Source organism: Schistocerca piceifrons, chromosome 8, assembly GCF_021461385.2.
Source record: "Schistocerca piceifrons isolate TAMUIC-IGC-003096 chromosome 8, iqSchPice1.1, whole genome shotgun sequence".
NCBI lineage: Eukaryota > Metazoa > Arthropoda > Insecta > Orthoptera > Acrididae > Schistocerca > Schistocerca piceifrons.
The window spans coordinates 425,102,550-425,123,236 of NC_060145.1; the positions used below are offsets into that span (position 1 = coordinate 425,102,550).

Here is a 20,687-nt window from a genome sequence, read left to right on the forward strand (position 1 = left end):
ATCTCCTAAATATGACATAATTCTCACTACAGATACAGGCTTGTTTAGGCACTTAAGCAACTCTGCGGTATGCCCTTTCCGATTGAATTTATTATCGAGTTTTAAGCCCAGAAATTTTACACTGTCAACCGCTTCGATCTGCTTGTCTTCCCTCGATTGCGTACTTCTACTCTATCATGATACGGGAAATTTTGATGAGCGGCATACATGGTAAATTTCCGAACAGAAGTGACTTTGTAGTATGATTCTAAAACACGTATCCCAAACGAATAATCCCTTCCTCTCCGCACTGTCTTGTCATTTGGAGCATTTATCTCTGACTGACTAATCCAAAGATAGCGAAGGAGTAGAATTTCATTTCAACTGATGGTCTTCTACATTTTGTTAGAATTTTATGTATTATTTATCATTTGTCAAAACTTGGGAACTGTTTCGTCCGAATAATTCTGTAAGCTAGTGTTTATTCCGCCAAAGCATTAGATTCAACGAATTATAAGTTTACGGCAAATAGCGAGGCTTTTGCTTCCGGTTATTGGAATATTGGGTAATAAGGAAGATGGCAGCGACCAGGAGGTTGCAGAAAGTGAGTAGCAAATTCTAAGGAGTGTTGCGAGATAAATTACTGGCTATGATTTATATAAAAAAAGATTGTATAGAATCTCATTAGCATGCATTAAATAGTTATACAAATTGTTCACCTGTTTTCGCCTGTTGAAATGTGTTGATCTTCATTGAGAGCTGCATGACATTCCATAGGTATAAATTAGTTATTTTGTTTAGACACGGAACTATTCTCAGTAGTTGCAATGCAGAGCTGGATTCGTATCCGCCAGGAAAATCAATTATATGCATGTTACATGTGGATAGCTATATACAATTATGCTTTTGTACTTTTTAGGAGCTCGGCGACATCCGATCGTCGGGCATGAAATCTTTCCGAGAAATCCAAGTGGATGACTCTAATATATTAACATGGCAAGGTCTTATAGTGCCGGTAACTGTTTTATCGTTTGTAAATTTATTTATTACAGTAACTATTTATTTTTGTTCTTCACACGATTTTCCGTTTCTAGGATAATGCCCCTTATAATAAAGGTGCGTTTAGGATTGAAATAAATTTTCCTGCAGAATACCCATTCAAACCACCAAAAATTAATTTCAAGACCAAAATATATCATCCAAACATTGATGAGAAGGGCCAAGTCTGTCTGCCGATCATCAGCGCTGAAAACTGGAAACCAGCAACGAAAACAGATCAAGGTAACTAGAATTGGCAACGCTCTCATAAAACATAGAATTCTTTGTAATATCCGGCGGGAATTATGGCAGATAACTTGGTATCTAAAAGCAGTGATAGTGATAATGGGAGAAGGGTTGCAATAAGCGCGTGTTTAACAGCCTCTTTGTACGGAGTCCTCTACAGTACAAAATGCGTAGTCTGCCCTCTGTCGGTTCACGATGTTTTTACAAATTTAAAATTTTCGATAGCTTGAATGCTATATGCAATATGAGAACATTATTCAGATCGTAGCGTTAATTTGCTGCCGTATACATTTAGGATGTGTAGTGATGCTTCGTCATTTTTATGTATACAGTTAATACACTGTCAGGATTTCCAGTTAAGGTAGCCACGTATTCAGAAAGTGTATGCTCAACATATGTTGGAAGATAATGACATGTATTTTATAATCTATGAGCTGTAAGTTATTGTAACTCTATTTAGAAAATATTAAGAGCAGGTTGGCAGCTAGACTGCAGTTAATTCCCGGGCACCTCTAGTAACATTTGTCAAATCGAATTTCTGATGAGCACAGATTTATTTATGCATAAATGTAATGCTAGGCAGCATGACTGAAAAAAAAGGGGGTGGGAGTGGGGAATTAAGGACTTCAGTTTTAGTAAGGGGTGAGATAAAAGGGTCGACAGAAGCTTCCGATCCCACGCGTCGGCTTTGACTCGTGACATAAGGGTGTTGTGTGTGACGTCATGACGGTGCGGAGTTTGGTTTGAGTGTGGCTGTCTCCAGTTCTGTTTTATCTTATTTTATTTACTTTTCTGATCTGTTCGTTCTATCTCGTGAGATTTTTCTTTTTTTTTTTTTTTTTTTAATTTAAAAACGCTTATTACGTATTTTAATTATCTGTTTCCTCCAATTTCTGTTTGTTTATGATATTTATCTTTCTGATCTGTTTGTTCTATCCCGTGAGATTTTTTTTTAAAAAAGACAAAAAACGCTAATCAGCTACTGAAGCATCTTTATGTTCTATGGGTTGCAGGGGTTACGACCCCTGGGGAGGTGGGTGGGTATTCATGCATGGCTGTCTTCACTTACACCTTGTAGCTATGCAAGGCGTCTAAATTTGTTTGTATTTAGTTTGCCCCCCCTCCACCCAAAACACCCCATTTCCCGCGCTTGTCCCGTTAGTGTCATTAGGCTTCTTGTGGAAAGTGTGTGTGTTTATTTTTGTTTCCGCCATATTTGTGATGTCATGGGTCAAAGCAGACGAGTGGGATTGGACGCTTCCATATTTCCAGATAAAAGGTAAAACTTGGTGTATAGTTAACTTTACTCCTTCGATTACTCATATTTCAGTTTCTGGCACTTTTTCGTAGAACACTTATTAGAGAAAATTTCTACAAATATATTATCTTGAAGATGAATCGGTGCAAGCCTTTAGTATGTAAAATAGGAATGATTACATTCCTAAATTACAATATTTTGGTGTCTGTGCATGGACTGTTGACTTGTAAGAGATGAAAAGCGGATGAATGGTGCTACAGTGACATGTCATTGGCTTTTTTTTACTTAGTTGGCATGAATTGTAGAGAAGTGTGATAGATGCACCATTGAGGCATATTTAAGTTGCAAATGCATGAAACTGCAGCTTTCATACTTCATAGGCTATTACAAGTCAGTATGAACTAGTGGGATAAATTTTTGGGCATGAATATTATGTGCCAGTTGGCCAACAGTTCATGCTGTGTAACTTCAAGAATACTCAGGATGTTTTTACTCTTCTCAGCTGGAGAAAGATTACCATCAGAATTAATTATAGATATCTGTGAAAAATTATTAGTAAAATTAAGAGATAAAATGGTTAGCCAATGCTTACCTTCCAGAGGCAAGTCAAAATTCTGAGTACAACTGATAGGGACACACAAAAGTACAAGAAATTATCCCAGTTTTCAGAACTACTAGTTCCTCCCTTGGGGAGGACAGGGGGATGGATTGGAGAGGAGTAGATAGGCAGGACATGTCACTCAGTATCCAGCAAGAGATGGACTCCCATGTTCCGAGGACAAGTGTAGCCAAAGATGGAGGGGATGCATGAGAGGGAGTAGGAGGTCAAAGATAATACATTGGTAAGCACTGCACAGCATCAGTACAGAGATGACTGTATGAGAAGTAAAGAAAGGGTAAGAGGACAAGAAACGAGTAGTGTAGTTAAGAACTAAGAAAAGAGAGGGGGCAGGTGAGACTGAGAAGATGTTTCGCAATCCAAGTTTCGTCTATGGAGTTCCTCTAAGCTACTGTCAGATGGGAGGATCCAAATGGCCCATGTTGTGTAGCAAGGTGTCATGCTGTTGAACATGTGTACCAACTGGATACATAGTGTATCAAACGAGTTTGTCTTCCATCCACACTCGGTCTCACTTGCTGATGACTATTCTAAATATTGTTAAAGTATAATCCCTCCATTTTCTGTACACTCTCTTTTTCATGTTTCCCTTTTCCTTTCCTCTGTCTTCCCACCCCTCTCACTCCCCCTCCCCCACACCCCCCCAGGTCCACTCTATCATTATTTTCCACTTGTCCTTGCAACATGTGGGTCCTCTTGTTCTAAGGTCTGAGTGGCCTGCCCTTCCTTTCTAACCTTACCCAATTTATTCCTTCTTGTACCCAGGAAGTTTCTTGTATTTTAGCTCATTGACAGTAGTAAGTAAAGTTCTGGTCAGTCATTCTGTTTCATAATTTTATATTTTTTTCTCAAATTAATTTTTCTTGTGATCCAAAATGTTCTTTCATTTTTTGTGTGTTCATGCTTGATGATTGTGGACATGTGGCTGCACTTAACAAGATACAGTTTTTAAACTATAACTTTACTTCTGAAAATTTTTTTGTGTAATAATATATGTGTCAACTCAGTAGAGTGGTTTGTTCTTTTCATGATAGTGGTACACATTGCCAAGGCCAATTGCTGTTAATGCCCCGATGATTACTTACAGCCGCGGTGCGCAATATTATTTTCTGATGTTTTTAAAATTTTCTCACAGGAAGTCGTCGTGTGTGGACACCCAAGAAGCCTAGAATAATTGATAATCTGTGTTTCTTTTAACCGTAGTAAATGAAAGAAGAAAAGCCATACTTCATACTGGTTACATGGAATCAGTTGTTGAAGACCCACAGTTTTAGAGAAAGATCATAATTTTGACTTTTGCATAGTGGGTGAAATGAAAATGTTCAGTGAAATGACAAATTGTGTAACCTGGAATTATTAGTGGTTGTGGGGTCAACAGAAGTGTCGGAGTCCACCAGTCAGCTTTGACGTGTGACGTAAGGATGTTAGTTTATTTTATGGGTGTGTTGTGTTTGTAGATGTCGTCTTGTTACGGTTGGTGGCGTTCTCTGGTGATGTATTGGGTTCATTTGGGTGTCGGTGCTTGAAGTGTGCATTTATTGGTCTTGACTGTTATAGAAGAACGGACGTTAGTTTCAGCGAGTTAAGAATTAAGTTTCTGTTGTGTTTGTTATTGTGGTGTCGTGTGTTGTTAATTGGTTTGCTGTTTGTCGCACAGTAAGTCGTTTAATTCAATTTGTGGCTTCTTTCGTTAGGTATGGATATGACTTCTAAGTGTAATAGAGCGCGTCCGCGGGCTGTAATGGGGGACGACATGTTTGTCCGTCATTAAGTTTCTGCAACTTTTTGGGCTTGTGACGGAGATAGTGAAATGCGGCGTATGCAAGCAGAATATGCAAGTTGGGGGTTAGTGTGTAGCGCCGGAACTTTTTTATGGTAAGTAGTCGTTTTTTGGGTCTATTGTTCGCGTGTTATGATGTTCGGTGGGATTTTTGTGTGTTGGGTCGGTGTTATTTACTGCATGTGTTGGTGGTTGATGTTTTGGTATTGGCACTTGTGGTTGATTTATGTATCTTAGGGGGAAGTACAAGATTTCAATTTTTTTAGTATCATCAGTTGTATTTGAGCTGCATAGGTCATGGGAAGTAACCGATTGCAATTTGTCGTCATAGCTATGTGTGTTTTGGTATGGTGAGCTGTTGTTCACCCATACAGGTCAAGGAAAGTGTCAGATTCCAATTTTTGTTGTTTTAGGTGTTGGTTTTGTGGTATTGATAGTTGCGGTGTGATTATAATTTTTGGAGTAGTTTTTATTTTGTGGTATCGACAATTGCGGTTGAGTTATGGGAAATACGGAAGCGTCCGATCCCACCCGTCTGCTTTGACCCATGACGTCACAAATATGGCGGAAACGACCATAAACCACGATTCCAATATGGCGCATAGAGGTGGCAAAAAATAACGTAACTGATAGAAATAACCGGTTACTGAGCAGTAACGGTTACTGCGATAACCGTTCCTCTGATACAGGCAGTTATTTCAGTAACTGTCTAATGTCAACAGTGCCTCGCGCCATCTGTTGACCCAAGATCATACTACGCTTTCCTGTCAACTCATCGGAGATCTGCCTAGGAACTAAGGAGAGGGTAGACCATTTGGAAGGCGTTCTATAGACCATGGGAATAACTGAGACTGCGCGCTATCTGTTGATAAGAACTGTGTACTATTTCGTGTGTCTTCGTTACTTTTAGCACAAACAATTAAATAAAGTTAATGTCCGAGCGGTGGCTGATAGGAGCTGCAGTACAGGCATTAACAAGTACAGTCGTTCCCTTAAGCCACCGTCTCATATGTCAATTTAGCTTGGATGGGTAGTATAAAGAGAGGTACCATAAGGAATTCGAGCGACTATGGAAATAACTGTCAGAGATCGGTATTTTCCTCTGGCAGTTATCGTTATTGGCTCACAGTTCTCGCTCTCTGGCAGTTATCAGGCTACCATTACAGGTAACCTGGAAGTTGGTAACGGAATAACTGTGTGTCTGTGTTCCTGACACAGTGACTCCAGTCTTAGACCCCGGTGATATTTCAGAGACGATAGTTACTGGAGCGAACAAATATTTACGTACTTCTCCGGAAATAGCCGCTGGCCATCGCGAATGACAAATAACATGTCAGAAAGTATAACATAATACAGTTGAATATAATAATTATCATCATCATTTGTCAGGAGATTGTCAAAATATGTGAATATATTACAGTAACTGCTAATATTTACAGAATTGATGCACTGTCAGAATAAAACACAGTTACGCACTTTTAATAAATTTATCATACACAGAATACCCGATCTTGACTGTTGCAACCAAGTGCTGTCAAAACTGAAATATAGCAGAATTTTTACCTAAGCTGGTCTATCAGTCTCTGTTACGATATTCATCTACAGCAGGCTGTTCCAACCGAGCTCCAGGGAGCCGGAGCACTCACTGCGGCAGCTTGGAGCCCGCGTGGAGGGGGAAAGCGAACTCACTGCCCCCTGGCCGCATGCAGCCGTAATAATCTGTGCTCAATGACAGCTATGACTAGCCGCGGGAGCTCTGTACCTCTATTGGAGGATACCTTTCTATTCATTGAGAGGGATGGTCGACCGCAGTGTTTTGTATGTCATAAAGTATTTAATTCTGCGAAGAGGTACAATATACAGAATTAAATACAGTCAGGTAGAAGGCATTGCACGCAGAGAACTGGTAGTCAGGCTTAAGAACGACATACCAGTAGACGTATGTTTAAAAACGGATTCGTAATACGGAGGGTATCAAAACATGCAACATAGTTCGTGTTCTGTAATGCACCAAGAGGCACTGTGTGCTGAAACAGTAGAGCTAGGTGGCGTAATGAAAGATGTCGTGAAGTGTGTGAATTTTGTGCGTCGTCAAAGGATTCCTGAAAGATGTGGAAGCGGAGTATGGGGATATGTCTTACCACAGTACAGTTCGTTGGCTGAGTCGGGGAAAAGTTCTTGATGTTTTCTTTGCCATTAGTGAGGAAATACCCCTTTTCTCGAAATGAAAGGGGAAGAAATGCGTTGTCTGAAAGATATAAAATGGATATCAGACCTGGCGTTCCTAGCTGACATTTGAGAGGCAGATGAGTAATGGACATCTAACGTTCTTCAATCATCTTGCTTTTTTAAAACTACCTGAAGGTACTACTTTCGGCGATTACCAAGCAAACTTAAAGCAGCTCATCACGTCGTTTGAAACACGATTCCGAGACCTCACTAGTTTGGAAGTGGAACTTAAGGTGTTCAGCACTCCTTTTTCAGTTTCCACCAATGACTTGTCATCGTCACTTCAATTGGAGATTATTGATTTGCAAAATTCAACTTTGTTGAAAGAGAGGTACTACAACACGTTGTATTTGTCACGATGGTAGTGTTCATTACAGAAAAAACATTTCCAAACTTCACAACAATGCCGCTCAGATCATGTGCATGTTTGGATCTACGTTTTGATGTAAGCAGCTTTTCTGAGCAATGAAAACAGTTATAAAGTAAGGAACGATCGCTTCTTCAGGATGCAACAATGAAGGCCATCCTCCGCATTAACGCTGCGAACACTTTGACGCCTGACATTTCCGATCTTGCAATGAAAAGAAAATTTCAAACTACAGAGACCCAATAAATTTAGTATGCAATTTCTTGTAAAACATTTGTTTCTTATTTATTTCCTGAAGATTGTATTTCCTGGTGTAGCACGTCACCACGTCTTAGCAGCTATGAGTGTGAGGTTGTCGATCTTGTAAGACGCAGCTGGCACATCAAAACGCTTGCTTTGCCGCCTGCCTCAGCCAGCCGTGCCACGTGCCGGCCCACTTCACTGGTTGCAGCGAGCGACACTGCTCCCTGGAGCAGGGAGCGCTCCGCGGCTCACAACGGAGCCCATGAGCTGGAACAGCCTGATCTACAGAGTAGAAGGAGGGGTCAATGGAAGCGTCCGATTCCACCTGTCTGCTTCGACATAAAAAGGTGTTGTGGTGTGTGAATGTCATTACGGCACGGTGTTTATGAACTGGTTTTTGTGGGGGGGGGGGGGGGGCTGGCCGATCTAGTTTGCAGTGCCGGAATTTGCTGGTGGTAATTAATTTGTGTTTTTTTTCTAGCTGTGATGTTTTGTGTATTTATGGAGTATTGAATGTGATTTAATTTATTTAGGTATGATTGATTTGTGGACTTTTGGGATTGTGGTTTTATTTTTCGCAGTTGTAGGTGTTGGTTTTTTGGCATCAGTAGCTGTGGTGGACCTATATAGGTCACCGGAAATGACCGATTCCCATTTTCATAGTTGTACGTGTTGATGTTTTTGTATCGTCACCTGAGGTTTACCTATGTAGGTCAAGGGAAATGTCAGATTCCAATTTTCGTGCTTTTAGTTGTGGGTATTGGTGTTTTGGTATGGTTGACTTATAGTGTTCAAGGGAAGTGTCCGATTCCTGCAGATTTTTGTTGGTGTAGCAGAATGCTGTATTTTTTTCTGTTTGTTCTTCATTTTGTGTTTTGAGATCATGGTGGTTTTTTTTTTTTTTTTTTTTTTTTTTTTTACTAGCTTGTCCTCACATTAAAACCCCCAACTTCCCGCAGTTGTCCCATTGGTTTGATTGTATTTTTGGTGGGGGATGTTATTGTATTACTTATATGTATCTTCGTGTTTGTTGCCATGTGTATGTAGTGACGTCATACACACACTTAAAATAGCCATTTCCGGCATATTGATAATGGGTGGAATCAGACACTTCTGCATCATAAAGTCTTTCGAACACACTGTAATCCGTGCTTTATCTGAAACCAAGTTTTTAATGGTTGCTTACTTGCTGGCAGTTTATTGAAAATACATGTTCCTGAATATTGGACCCCTTTTGGACCAAGGTAAGTGATTTTCGGTCTTTGATTAGATTGCTGTTCCTATTTCTAGTACTGATATTATGTATTAGCTATTGATTGGAAATACTTGTAACAAATTTCATTAAAGAATAAATATACTAGGAAGCAGTGGTCAGAATACAAAGTGCCTTGAACAGGTTCCTACATGATGTTCTTGAATTTATACCACAAACGATTTTCATTACACGCTTTTACATGCGAAAAACTTTTGCTATGTTTGATGAGTTACACAAAATATGCTCCCTTATGAAATAATAGAGTGAAAAAAATGTGGTATGCCCTTCCCAATGTAATTTATTATCGAGTTGTAGTCCCAGAAATGTAACACTGTCAACCTTTTCGATCTGCATGTCTTCATATGTTATAAACATGATGTAGCTGGAGAAATCGAGCAGTTTCCAAATTCACATAAAACTTGGATTAGCGTACTCACACTTTCCCCAATAGGACTACCTTTTACAGCACAGGAGTAAACGAATCTGTCACATTACGTAGATTTTTTTGTTGTATTACAAGGCTGTACACTTTATTCTATTATGTGAGCAGCACAAGAAAATAAGCTTCGAATTTAACCTACAGTACTCAGTTTACATATTACTTCATACTTAAAAATGCATGTTGTTAACATTTTACTTAAACAGTGCTGTGGCGAAGTTCCGCGTACTTTCTGCTGCAACTGCGAAGATAATATTTCTAATAGCGACCGATAACCTACAAACATATAATATGAAACACTAATAATCGTTCTAACATCGACTAAAATGTACACGGAGTTAATAAGCTAAGGTTATGACATGATTCATACGACATTCCTACCATTTCACACTACTCGCAGTTATACTGATAACTAAACTGATGGATTCCAACTATGTCGTTATTTAACTGTAGCCCCTCGGAGTATTCAGTATTCGCTAGCGAAAAATAACTTGGCAGTTATTAGTAACCGTTAACAATAACGGTTATCAAAGAATAACTGGAACTGTGATAATGGTTACTCCAGAATAACCGTTTGGCCCACCTCTAATGGCGCATATAAAGTCGTTACGTACACATTATGAGGACGAAAATACATCGAAAAACACACACACACGTTCCACAAAAAGCCTAATGACACTAACGGGACAAGCGCCGGTAATAGGGGGTTTTTGGGTGGGGACAAACTAAATATAAACAAATTTAGACATCTGCCCTCATACAAAACCACGCAAAACGACGAAAAAAACTGACATCACAAAACTCCCGAAATACCACTAAACACAATATCATCTGGAATCGGACACTTCCCTTGACGTATATAGCTCAACAGCAGCTCCTGATCCCATAAATTAGGACCTAACACTTCCCTTGACCTATATAGCTCAAAAACCTCTCCTGATACCAATACCAACATTCACAGCCACACATTGGGATCGAACACTTCCCTTGACCTGTTATCCTTATGACATACAACCGTCCATGGTGTGAGACACCGGAACTTTAAGTAAGCCTCATTTATTCACGACATACTGAACACTTCACGACTTCATCCAAAAATCCGAATAGTTGAAGAAATTTTATTAGAGACAACGCACTGTCCCTCATCACAGCCGACAACCGAAAACTGTTGACTCGGTCAGTCATATCCATACCTACCAAAGACATAAAAAAAGCAATTTACCAAAATTCACACACGACGCCAAACACACACTCGCAGACTAAACCAAAAACATCACCTAACACACCACCAGAGAGCACCACCGATCACATCAAAACGATAACTATAAACACGCCACTCTCACAAACTAAATTCCGTGATGTCACACACCACAACAGCCTTATGTCATGGGTCAAAGCCGACGGGTGGGATCGGACGCTTCGGTCGACCCGAGTTATGTAGGTGAAGGGAAGTGACCGATGCCTGTCGATATTGTGAGTGTAGCGGAACTTGGGAATTTTGTGTTTTTATGTCATCGTTTTGTGTGGTTGGGATCGTGGTGTGTGTCTGTATGTGTTTATATTTAGTTTGTCCCCACCCAAAAATCCCCAAGTTCCCGGGCTGGTCTCGTTAGTTTGTTTATATTTTTGGAGAGAGATGTGTGTGTTGGTTTTATATGTATTTTCGTGTTTTGTTGTTGTTTATCATGTAATGACATCATAGGCACCATATTGGAAATGTTGAGAGTGGTCATTTCCGCCACATTGGTGACGTCATGGGTCAAAGCAGACAGTGGAATCAGATTCTTCTGTGTGCCCATGGTTGTGTTACACTCTACTTGAAACTAGATTTTTGTATGTCAAGTTAATTGAACTATGGATGGCATGGAAAAGTCTAAAGTTTCAAGTGGAGCACTTTACAACCTTAACAAATTCCCATTACAAAATTTGCACTTTTTTAAATATTTTCACTTCGCCTGTTTCTAAAATTCGTAAATATAAAGTCAAAACAATGGTCTTCCTCCCGAATTATGGAATCTGATTTATTCTTGGTAACTGACTCTTTGTAACCAGTATAAAGTATTGTTTTCCCCTATTCATTTGTCACTGATTAGGCATTAACAACTGAGAATACGTAAGTTACTTTAGCTTTCTCATGTGTCCATTTTGGCTGAGAATTGACAAAGCCAACAAATGTGTGAAAATGAAATTTTGGTTGTGGTGAAAGATCGATCTACAGTGCAGTCTGAGGTATGTTAGTTTGAATGATGTGTGTTTTATTTCTCATTATTTTCTGTTTACATGCATCCGCAATCCTACAGTATGTATAGCGTTACCAGAGGTACCATGTGTGACAAAATTAGAAAACGAAAACTCAGATTTAAATGATTTATCATGTGAAATTTTCTGGCAGATTAAATCTATTTGCCAGATTGATACTCGAATCTGGGATAATCTCAAAGTGTTTGCTGGTAATATCTGTCATGAGCAGGTTTCCCAGGTCCGAGTTTTGATCCAGCACAAAGTTTTAATCTGCCAAGACCTTTCAAATCAGTGCACGCTCCACTTCTGAGTGAAAATTCATTCTGGATTTATTAAATGTGTGTGCTTATTTGCCCCCTGCAAACAAATTATTTTTCTCTGAAAGTTCTGTGTGATTGTGCACTAGCACCTGTAGCAAAGTCTGTGCAAGAAGATGAGCAGCTAGCAGCGTGATTGTTGGCTTTGACCCACGCAGTGCAACTGCTGCAGAGGAAAATATTACTTGAATTGCATTACATGATTGGTTGAGACGGGTGCGTGAAGCTGTTGTGTCCAGCCCTTTTTGTCACTGACCCTCTTATGGCAACTTGACTATAGGATGTTAAGGCGGTGGTTGTTGTTGCATTAAATACTTACTGTTTCTCCTGCAATTGAAACAAAAATATTGTTATGTCATTTGGTATACAAACCAGTTACTCTGTCACCATAACTTTCGGTTACTGCCTATAACAGTTGTTAACAACTTGTGCTTCAGGGTTTGTGTGGATGGCTCTATGTAAAGTTTTTCCATTATTTCTATAGTATGGCATATCAGTAATTTGACAATGACAAAACTTCTTACAACCACTGTGGTCCCAGAAGTACACTCAGCATAGAATCTGACAGGAATTCCATCAGGCCCAAATTTGTTCAATTTTATTGATTTCAGCTTTTGCTTTGCGACTCTCAGTTTCGGTTCCTGTCTCATTTGCCGGGAACTGGATACTGCCTTTGATGCCACTAACAGCCTTCACATACGACCAGAATTTCTTTGGGTTTTGTGAAAGATCATTTGACAGTATTCTGCTATGGTAGTCATTGAAGGCATCATGCATTGCTCTCTTGACAGCCAGACTCGTTTCATTCAGCACCTCTCTATTTGTAGCCCTATGCTTTTACACCTATTGTGCAGTAATCTGGTTTTTTTTTTTTTTTTTTTTTTTTTTGCTATCTCATGGAGGTTCCCTCCTGTTAAGAACTGTTCTGCTGTGTACAGCATACCTATACAGTATGTGGTCAACTATTATTTTAAACTTGTCCCATAGTTCCTCTACATGCTCCTGCCATGTGCTGAAATTTTCAAGTTCCTCATTGTGATATGACACTACTGATTTTTTATTTAATTTGCTGAACATATATATATCTTCCTGTTTGTTTTAGTTGACCTTTGTATATTGGTAATCATTGTTGCCACAACTGTGTCATGTTCACTGATACCAGTTCACTGATACCATCCTCAAGGACGTCAGGTATGCCATTAGATCCAATATATTTCCATCATGAGTAGAGCTCCTAACTATCTGTTCTGAGTAGTTTTCAAAGACAGCATTCAGTACTGTTTCACACGATGTCTTATCATGCCACCACAAATAAAACTGTAATTTTCTCAATTAATTGTTGGATGATTAGTCTCCACAGATGATTACAGTATGATTGTAGAACATACATACAAGTGAACTGAGGTTTTCTCTAACGTTTTTGGTTTCACCAGGAGAAGAGTGGTTCACAATGGGAGGATCCAGTTACCATTTTATGCCCATCCCAGATACTGAATCTTGCCCAAACAGTCTCACGGGAATGGTGGATATGAGTTTTTTGTCTACTGCGACAAATACACTATCTCCATTTCCCATTTGCATTTTCTTTCAATGTACACTTAAATTTACCCCAAAAATCTCACTGCCATCAACTTCAGGTTTCAACCAGCTTCCTGTACATAGTGTTATGTGAACTTCACTGCTTTTCATGAGTGCTTCAGACTCCAGCACTTTGTTTTGAACACTTCAGGAGTTAACCATTAGGATTTCAATACTCTCGCCTGTGGGAGGCATTTCTTTCGATCTTACACTGATACTTTCCTATAGCTGTTGTTACCTAGAATGTGTGGAACGTTGCCTAATGTAAAAAAAAAAAAAAAAAAAAGAGCTGTTGTGTGCACCCCCCACACAGACCGCTACCTGACTTGCAACCTCTGATGTTTAGTGCATACCACCATTTAGAGGACTCATACAGTTGTGAGCCCTATGACGCAAGTCCAGGAAGTTGCAGCCTAGCTTGTCACAGAACCTTCGAAGCCTCTGGTTCAGTCCTTCCACGTGACTCCGAACCAAGTGGCATGATCAGTTCTGGGGACAGTGCTGCAAATTGTGTGAGCTTCATTGAAACTCCATGCACAAGGCTGGTCTTCTCAACCTTTTCTGCCAGTCACTATAATGACCCAAGGATGGCCTTGGAGCCAAGCCCATAGGCACTGTATGTGCCAACATGCATCACATATTGCAGTTGGTTGCACTCTGTTATGGCTGCTTGAGTGGCCTCTTCAAGATGTTGATTGGGACTCGGGTCATACAAGCTGAATGCATCTGGTGTCCTTTCCTGTCTCTTGATGCCATTTCGGTAAGGGGTCATTTGGTCTGTGTGTGTGTGTGTGTGTGTGTGTGTGTGTGTGTGTGTGTGTGTGTGTGTGAACTGCTGACGATTAATAAACCCCTACCCTTTCGCATTTGCTTCCTTTTGACACTAGACAAAACAGATTTCACCAAAACAGATGAAGTGAATATCAGTGGCTCAGTTTCAGTGAGAGACAGGACCTTAAACTAGTTGGTTAGGGGAGTTGGTACAACATCTTGAGTCCTCCCAGGTCCCTGTCCACCCTCTACAGGACACCTAGATCTACCATTTACACACCACTCTCACAAAACTATAAATTTTGCCCAAGTCATCTTGTATCCTCATACAGTCAGTCAGCGATGACACCTTCCTGTGCACCGCAGCCTCATCGGCAAATAGCTGCAGATTGCTGCTCACTTGGTCTGAGAGATCATTTTTGTATGTAGGGAATAAGAGTGGTTCTGCCACACTTCCCTGGGGTGCACCTGGCAATATACTTGTCTCTGGCGAACACTCTCCATCGATGACAACATATGGGTTCTATTACATAAGAAGTCTTTGAGCTACTTAAGATTCTGGGAACCTAATCCATAGGCTCAACCTTTCAACAGTCTGCAGTGGAGCACTGTGTGAAACACCTGCCAAAAATCTAGGAATATGGAATCTGCCTTCTGCCCTTCATCAGTGGTGCACAAGATGTCAAGTGGAGAAAACGGCAAGCAGAGTTTCACATGACTGACGCTATCTAAATACCTACTGATTTGCATACATAAGCTTTTCCGTTTCAAGGAATTTTATTATATTTAAACTCTGAATATGTTCAAGAATTCTGCAGCAAACTAATGTTAAGGATATCAGTCTGTAATTTTGCTGGTCCATTTTTGTACCCTTCTTATGAGCTGAAGTCACCTGCCAATTTTGTTTGTATCCTTGTTGTTGCAAGTTCAACATACATTTATGCAACTGGTATGTAAATAAGTCAGAAAAAGTATATAAAAACTTGGGAATAAGAGCATCATCAATCTCTCTCCCCAAATGTATGGTCATAGCTAATTTGTTGCTACAGCTGAGTAAACTCTCTGTTTACTTTCTTTTACAGAGCTGTTTTTTCTATTGTCACAAAGGGACAGGGTCCATCCAGCTTCACGATAGCACTAGCATGAACTAAGGAGCAGGGCATTACAATTCATTTGCTTTACGTTTAGGGAGGTAAACAGCTTTTCAGCTAAGAGTTAATTTGTAGACACTAGTTCAGATATTTATCATAGCACTGTCTGAATGTGGAGAGTAGGTAGCAGTTTCACATCAAGCAGAGAGTTGTTCCAGAACTAGCATAATTGTTGTTAAGGCTTCGCAACTGCATAGGTACCAGCAGGTGCACAAAGTGCGTCCACCAACATGCCACCACTTCATCACATCCTTTGTCCCTTCGTTTTATTGTCACTGGAATCTTGCTTACCTCGGGCACCACAACTTGAAGGTTCAAAGTTGGGTTCCAACTACTGCTGAGATTTTGTATAAGAGGTATATGTTGTGGCAGGTGAAAATGTGTGTGACGCTCAATCTGTCAACTGAGTTGTCACTAGAATGAAAAGGACCATGTACAATTCAGGACCTTTTCCTACACATGTGATAAGATAGCAGTGCTATCTTTGCTCCCCAAACGTTAGTTGATGAATGTATGAAGTTACAGTATTGCACAATACTTTCATAGATTTGGATAATATCTGTATCATTTAATTATGTACATATTGTTACAGATGTGCTGGAACATATCATGGAAAGGTAAAGTATGGGAGATTTGTTTTTGTATAAGGTTGGGAGGATAATTGCGGTCAGTGAAGGCTTCAGTGAGACCCTCGGTATATTCCGAGAGGGACTGCTCATCACTGCAGATGCGACGACCACAGGTGGCTAGGCTCTACAGAAGGGACTTCTTGGTATGAAATGGGTGGCAGCTGTTGAAGTGGAGGTATTGTTGGTGGTTAGTATGTTTGATATGTACAGAGGTACTGATGTAGCAATCTTTGAGGTGGAGTTCAACATCTAGGAAGGTGGTTTGTTGAGTTGAGTAGGACCAGGTGAAGCAAATGGGGGAGCAGTTGTTGAGGTTCTGGAGGAATGTGGATAAAGTGTCCTCACCTTTGATCCAGATAGCAAAGATGTCATCAGTGAATCTGAACCAGGTGAGGAGTTCAGGATGTTGGGTTGTTGGGAATTACTCCTCCAGGTGGCCCATGAATAGGTTGGCATAGGATGGTGCCATGCGGGTGCTTATAGCTGTACCCCGGGTTTGTTTGTAGGTAATGCCTCCAAAGGAGAAGTAATTGTGGATGACAATGTAGTTGGTCACTAGGAAGAAGGTTGTTGGTTTGGAATCCGTCAGGCATTGGGAAAGTTAGTGTTCAATAGTGGTAAGGCAATGGGCATCAAGAATGTTAGTGCGCAGGGAGGTGGCATTAATAGTGACGAGCAGGGCACCATGTGGTAAAGGGATAGGAACTGTGGAGAGTCGATGGAGGAAATGGTTGGTATCTTTTATATAGGAGGGTAGGTTCCGGGTAATACGTTGAAGGTGTTGGTCTATGAGAGCAGCCATTCTCTTAGTGGGGACACATTAACTGGCCACAGTGGGGCACCCTGGGTGGTTAGGTTTATGGTCTTAGGAAGCATGTAGAAGGTAGGAATGTGGGGAATCGTAGGGGTGAGTAGAGAGATGGGCTCGGGGGAGAGGTTCTGAGATGGGCCTAAGAATTTTGAGTAGTGACTTGAGATCCTGCTGGATTACTGGAATGGGGTCACTGTGGCAAGGTTTGTCAGTGAAGTATCTCACAGCTGACAGTCCTTCCGCCAGGTAATACTTGCGGTTCAAAACAATGGATGGTGGAGACTTTGTGCGTAAGTAGGATTATAAGGTCAGGATCAGCTTTTAGATGGTGGACTGCGGTTATTTATGCAGATGTAAGGTTAGTTTGCATGTTGAGGGTTTTGGGGAATGATGGCGAGGCAAGGTTCAAGCTTAAGAAATTCTGAAAAGTCAACAGAGGGTGGTTAGAGGGCAGGGGGGGGGGGGGGGGTGGGGTGGGGTTGGATAGCCGTGGGATGGTGGAGTGAACTGAGTTAGGCAGGGTTCAATCGAGCTGGTGGCGATAAAGTGTTCCCACTGTAGGGACCAGGAGAAGGAGAGAAGGTCTTTAACAAGTCCTGTATGCTTGAATTTGGTAGGCCTTTATATTTCTGTGAGGCTAAGGCTTCTGATATCCTTCATTTCAATGACTGCTTCACAGCCTGTGCCATATGGATCCTTTCCACCAACACCAGCTTTTCTGAACTGAGCAGGTGGGAACTGTCCCTGCAATACGTGCTATGTTCCCGTAACTCTCCTGGCATCAACCTTCATTAGTCAACTGTCGTCACCCATCCAGCCCCTTCCCTGTTCCCATTCCAGCACTACACAGTCGTCATTCCACCACCACACCCAGTCTTTTCTTTCTCTCCTTTTCTGCTACTTACACCCTTCCCCCTCCCCACCTCTTCCCTGCCTTCCGTCTAACCTGCAGTACTTCACTGTGTGCCACCCCTGCCATACCCTCTCTCATCCTCCCTGCCCCCAGCCTCCTCCTTACCCCCACCCAGTCGCCACATTGTCTGTTGTTGACAAAGACCTTAATGACTGAAAGCTTTATTTCTGAGAGACTTTTTGTTGTGCCTATCTGCGACTCAGCATCTCTGCTATATGGTGAGTAACTTCACTTCTGAAAATATTGTTACAGTCAATCCTGGATTTTCCATTGTTTGATTTATCTTGACAGTTAACCAGACTCACTAGATTGATGACGTAAGTTACAGCTAACACAATCCTCATTGTAGATTCAGGTAGATGAAGCTTATATTGCAATGAAAGTGATAAATTATCTAAAAGAAAACAATTATAAGGACAGTATCTAATTTCGTTGTCAGGAAATTGAATTTAGTTGGCGGTGTAGCATGGCCCTTCATACCTTTTTATTTATTATGGTGCCTAGCTTTCATTTATTGAGAGATCACTGTTAATGCATAAGGGGTATTTATATTTTGTTCCAGATTTGTGGTTCTGTTTTGGTGACGTCTTCGATTTGTCTAGTATCAGGCCTCATTGCATCGATTTTGTCTAGTAGGTTGTGAGTAGTGGTGTATCATCCAAATGTTCCATTCATTGTGCATGATTTGTATTCTTGTCTATCTTTGGGTTTGAGTATTATGCGAAGACACGTGTTTTGAAGTAGTTGTAGGTTCTTTGATAGATTCTGAGTTTCATCTTGATAAGCATGTCTGTGCCTCTAAGCGTGGGATAAAGTCCAAGAATTGTTTTTATTAGCTTGTCTCATTTTACTGTACGTCAGCTTTTTGTCAAGTGTGACATCAAGATATCTAGTCTACTTCTTGTTTGATTACCAGTTTCCTGCTAGTACTGGTTGTCAGGGGGTTAATTCTGATTTTCTTATTAGCTGTCCAGAGTTGAAGAATGTTTAATTGATGATGAAGTCTTTTTATGACTGATGAGTTGTCCACTGCCAGATGTGAGTCCTGTGTCAACTGCAAACTGTGCTGGTAGCATATTCTGTAGTTTTGGGAAGTCATTCACATATGTCATGAACAGAACGGTGAAACTACCGAGCCTTGTAGAATACCTTTGGTTTATGTCTTGCTGTACAATTTTTTCCATTGATTTGTACATAAAACCTTATATCCGTTAAAAAGCTGCCTGATTTTTTATTCAGCACTCCAGCAGGTCTGTATTGTCTTTCAGTTTTGTGAGTAGTTTGTCTGTCCACATTCTATTAAACACTTTTTCTATATCAAGGAATACAGCAGCTATGAACTTTGAGATATTCATATTATCAGCTCGGTATTCAGATTTGCGGAGTAGTTATATCTCTGATGAAAGTTTCTGTTGATATTCAAATTGTTTGGGTTGTATGATATTGTCTAATAATGATGGTCAGATTTGTGCCAGTAATAGTCTCTCAAGGATTATTCCCGATGTTGATAGTGGGCTTATTAGCCTGTAGCTCCCCCAAGAATTGGCACTACATTTGCTGTTCTCCATTTGTAGGGATAATGTTCATTAATTAAACAGCTATTGTAAATTCTGGTTAACAATACTAGTGGCTTCCGTGGCTGATGTTTAACATAGTTGTTAGTTATGCCGTCAGCTCCAGGTGCTGAGTTGGTATTGAAGTTCTTGATGCTTTGCTTCAGCTCTTGTGGTATGGTCAGTTATAGCTGGTCTGAGCTTCTGGCATTGTGTATTAGCCTGCCTGATTCCACTGTTCTGTTGTCCTCAGTTTGGTCATTTTGGAAATCACTTGGATTGATAATGTTTTCTTCTTTAAACATTGTGGCATATAATACAACCTTTTCCAGGGGTTCAAATATGAATCGATTGTTGTCCTGTGGAACCCTTTTTGGTTGTCTTGGGTTTTGAATGGTGTGAATAAGTTGCCATTCATCTCACGCCTGTAGCTGTAAGGTTGACATTCGATATTCTCACAGTTCAGGGCTCTCATGACAACTGCTTTATTTCTGTACTGCAAGTTGTGTTACAAGATCATTGCCATTATGTCCTGGCCCTGTTTTTTTTATGTATAAGTATTGAAGGTCTAGGAGTGCAGGTATGCAGGCAGAAATGCTTCGTAGTATGGCTTCTCAAGTTATTGTTGAAGCTTGCCTGTCTTCTCGTTTGATTTTTGATGATTGTCTCAGTTGTTTGGTCAGTAAGTTCTGTTGTGGTGACTTTTTCTGCTTGTCTAATACTATTATTTAGCTACTGTTGAAAAGACCCACATCCATCTTTTTTCCTTGTATTAGCCTGGATTGTTGGATCTATTACTTGTGAAATGAAATGCAGCTGAGAACTGGGTTGTGATCTGATGCCAAATCATTGCTGACACTTAAGCTGAGGTGTGGGCAGAGGTTCTTGTCGATTACTGTGTCCAACACACCTGGTCTGTGGTTCTGTATGATGTGTGTATATGTTGGTTCTTCTAATCCCTTTTTAAATCACTGAAATATTGATGTCCCAGTGAAATGCCCACCAGATGAATTTGTGTGCTGATAACATCATTATTAATAAACACAGGGACTCTCTAGAATGTGATTTTAATAGAATTAATGTCAGATCATGCAGTGCTATGGCTTCAAATTGAAAATTCAGCTGTCAGTACTGGATGAAGAGAAGTTACATAGACTACTAGGAGAAGCCAATGTCTACAATATATAAACCAGTTAAAGAAAATGGATTGGTCTCATAGAGTGGATAACAACAAAAGTATTGACAATTTTTTTTTTTCCAATTTCCTGAC

At 40.4% G+C, this 20,687-nt stretch overlaps 1 protein-coding gene across 1 annotated transcript in view; it reads left to right on the forward strand.

Annotated features, from left to right (window-relative positions):
* Positions 1–343: 343 nt before the first annotated feature.
* The window catches only part of LOC124711306 (ubiquitin-conjugating enzyme E2 L3), a 29,079-nt gene continuing 8,735 nt past the window's right edge, over positions 344–20,687 (forward strand). Inside the window, exons 1-3 of the mRNA XM_047241322.1 lie at positions 344–583; positions 899–994; positions 1,074–1,260. Coding sequence (XP_047097278.1) covers positions 557–583; positions 899–994; positions 1,074–1,260 — 310 coding nt within the window. The 5' untranslated portion in view covers positions 344–556. The remainder of the gene's footprint in view (positions 584–898; positions 995–1,073; positions 1,261–20,687) is intronic.